General features: G+C 53.7%; 1 protein-coding gene across 1 annotated transcript in view; it reads right to left on the reverse strand.

The window, feature by feature from the left end:
* CSMD2 (CUB and Sushi multiple domains 2) overlaps positions 1-3,047 on the reverse strand; it is a 587,354-nt gene that overhangs the window by 116,905 nt on the left and 467,402 nt on the right. The window contains exon 31 of the mRNA XM_012642214.1: positions 1,949-2,065. Coding sequence (XP_012497668.1) covers positions 1,949-2,065 — 117 coding nt within the window. The remainder of the gene's footprint in view (positions 1-1,948; positions 2,066-3,047) is intronic.

The raw sequence follows: 3,047 nt of genomic DNA on the forward strand, positions 1-3,047 counted from the left end.
TGTGCTCACATGTGTCATGTATATGATGTGTGTATTGTGTGTATGTTGTATGTTGTATATGTTGTGTGGGCATGTGTTGTGTGTGCATTGTGTATATTGTGTGTACATGTGTATGTTGTGTGCACATATGCATATTGTGTGTGTGTTGTGTTAGTGCACACACATGTCAGAGCAGAGAGGGACTTACGCCATGGAGTTGACTGCCTGATAAAAAAGCATTTGCAACGTTGAATACAGTAGTGAATGGAATGAAAGATTCTTAGTTCTCAAATCGCGGGCAGAAAAGCAGGAGGAAGAGCACATGTCCGCACCCTGAAAGTGGATACTGAGTCAGGGCTGGTGGCAGGGGTATCTCTGTCCTCTCCTCTTGAGTGGCGAACAGGATAAGCAGGGTCCCTGCATTCAGAGACTATACATTCTAGTGGGAAGAGACAGCCAAAACCTCCCCCAAAATTCAACCAAATGCTTATGCAAATAGACAAGATAATTTCGGCTAGTGTTAAGTTCTGGGCATATGGATAGAACGATGGGGTGAGGCAGGCCACTTTAGATGGGGAATCAAAGAAAGACCTCTGAGACGATGATGCTAATGCTGAGATCTGCGCTGGGGCTCAAGTCAGACCCAGAGGGAAAAATCTGCCCCCCATCCCTGGGCTCAGCATCATTGGCAAAGAGAAGATGCTTGGGACAGATGTCCACATGCAGCTTTCAGCTCAATGCCACTGACCAGCCTTGGGGTTGGCTGCTTGCAAAGGCATGAGCTCCTCACCACTGGAGGAATTCAAACACAAACTGCATGCCCACCTATCAAGGATTCTGCTCTGGGTAGCAGATCAGATTGGACAACCTTTCGGGACTTTTCTTACTGTGATCCAGCATATCTAAAACTCCTGCGACATCAGTATGTTGGGGAGTGTGTGCCTGTGCATGTAAGTGTGCAGGTGCTGGGGCAGGAGTGGGTGCACTGATGGCTGGAGCTATGGGGGAAGATGAGACCGGGAATTTATAGAGGGCAGGGACATGCCTCGCTCATCTCTGTAGCCCAAGGACCTAGCCAAGTACATGGCCCCCGATAGGTGCTTACTGAGTGTCTGGTGAACGACTCAAGCATCAGGCTGGGGCCTGTGCTTGCCCATCCCATCTTTGGGAATAAGCATCCAGGTCTCCGTAGGCTGCCCCAAGCCTGTCCTAGGTGATTAGGAAATACTGATGCCCTTTGCCACACCCAACACCAACCGTGTTTAGACATACTCGTTAGTCCTCCTACAGGGAGGAGACCCAGGGAGAGAGCAGCCCAGGCCAGTCCCCTGGTAGCTTTTCAAGATCTTCTTGAAACCTACAGGGCTGGCAGGACTCTTGTATATCTCCACTGCCAACGAGGTAATAAGCCTGGTTCTTTCCACCTGCGTCTCGTGGAATCTGGAGGGTTCTCTCTCTTCTCAGGGCACTGGCCTGCTCCTTGCTCTTTTCTTGTTTGGCCTACCTATAGCTCCTGGACCAGGCTCTGGTTCTCAGATGGGACACCAGAATGACATGATTCCATCTCCCTCACCTGCACTTTCCGGCCCAGCTCCATCCCATTCCTTTCTTCCTTCCTGCTTCTTGGCTGCCTGCCCCTGGGTCTCAACAGGCCCAGGTCTGCAGCAGCTCCATTTGGACCTGGGCCGTGCTGGTAGCCCCCAAGGGCACGTTGCCTTCCTTCTGTCCTGGCCATTCTCTCACCAGCTCTGCCTCCTTGGTCCCGACGGGGCCCACGTGTGCCCGTCTTCCCTCTGTGTCGGGAATGTATTCCGCAGCTTGCTTCAGAGCATCAGCACTCGGCTGCTCTATTTGGGAGACTGTTCTGCTGTTCCCACGATGGGAGGGGATAATTGGGAAGGACCTGAGGAGTTGCCCATTTTGGAAGGAGGGAGAAGAGTCAGAGAACATAAACAAAAAAACCTCATACCATAGTCCTTGGGCACGGTGACAAAATACAAGCAGGTCTGTCCACTGGTGTAGTTCTGTGGGTAGTTGGGGGACAAGACCACTCCGTCTGAACCCACATACTGTCCCCCACAGGGGGCTGAAAGAGAAGCCGGGTAGAGAGGCAAGTGACCCTGTGGGCCTCTCACCAATTGTCCATCCTCTGTTCTGCTCCCAGCTTGAGCATCTGGCCCTGGTGGGGCTGTCCTGAAGTGGGCGGCCACCGGGGTGGAGAAGGGAAGTCTGAGGACAGCGCCCTGCCCTGCCCAAGGACATGCATCCTTGGCCTGGGACGTGGCCCAAAACTCACCCTGATGTTGTCAGGGGCCCTCGTGGGCAGATACCAGCCCTTGCTCTCTAACTATTAACATTGGCATTGATCCCTGAAGGCACAGCCTTGAGGGACACCGTGGGAACTTCTGCTTACCAGTGGGGCCTAGAAATGATCTGCTGCCCCGTGGCTGATGTCTGCACCTGGGGTCTGCATGAGTAGGGAGCGGCCAGCCTGTGCAACCCAGCCACCTTCAGTTCCCCTCCCTGGTGTCTGATTTCCACAAGGGCTGGGCCTCAGAGCCGGCCTCTCCCATCTAGGCAAAGGGGTCCCCTTGGGCTTTTCAACTTGGGAGGTCACCATGCTCTGGGGTTCTGACACTCATTTCTACTCGTCTTGTTAGGACCCCTCCATGGCTAACCCCGACCTACCTGGAATAGGCCTACCTACTCTGCAGGCCTTACTTTGACAAATATGATCTCTCAGTGATTTTCCCTAGGCCTGGGAGCAAGTCCAGGGGCCTCCTTTAAACTCCCTTCTCCCTGTTTTGAGTTCCCTGGTGTGGCATGTCTGGGGGCCTGAGGACATGAGCATCTATCTGAATGGGGTTGGGGACGCTATGTGATCTGAGAGAGATGGCACTTTGACAGGGACTGCACACCTGGTGAATTATGAGCCATTCTCCTCTACAGCAAACCCAAGTTTGCCAGGCCCCACTGGGAGGAGCCTCCCTGGAGGACCATGGCCCCTTCCCATAGCCGACAGCCCCTTCTGCCCCTGGCCTTCCTCAGACCCCCATCCCTGGGCTCCC

Source organism: Propithecus coquereli, unplaced genomic scaffold (assembly GCF_000956105.1).
Source record: "Propithecus coquereli isolate 6110/MARCELLA unplaced genomic scaffold, Pcoq_1.0 Scaffold178, whole genome shotgun sequence".
Classification (NCBI taxonomy): Eukaryota; Metazoa; Chordata; class Mammalia; order Primates; family Indriidae; genus Propithecus; species Propithecus coquereli.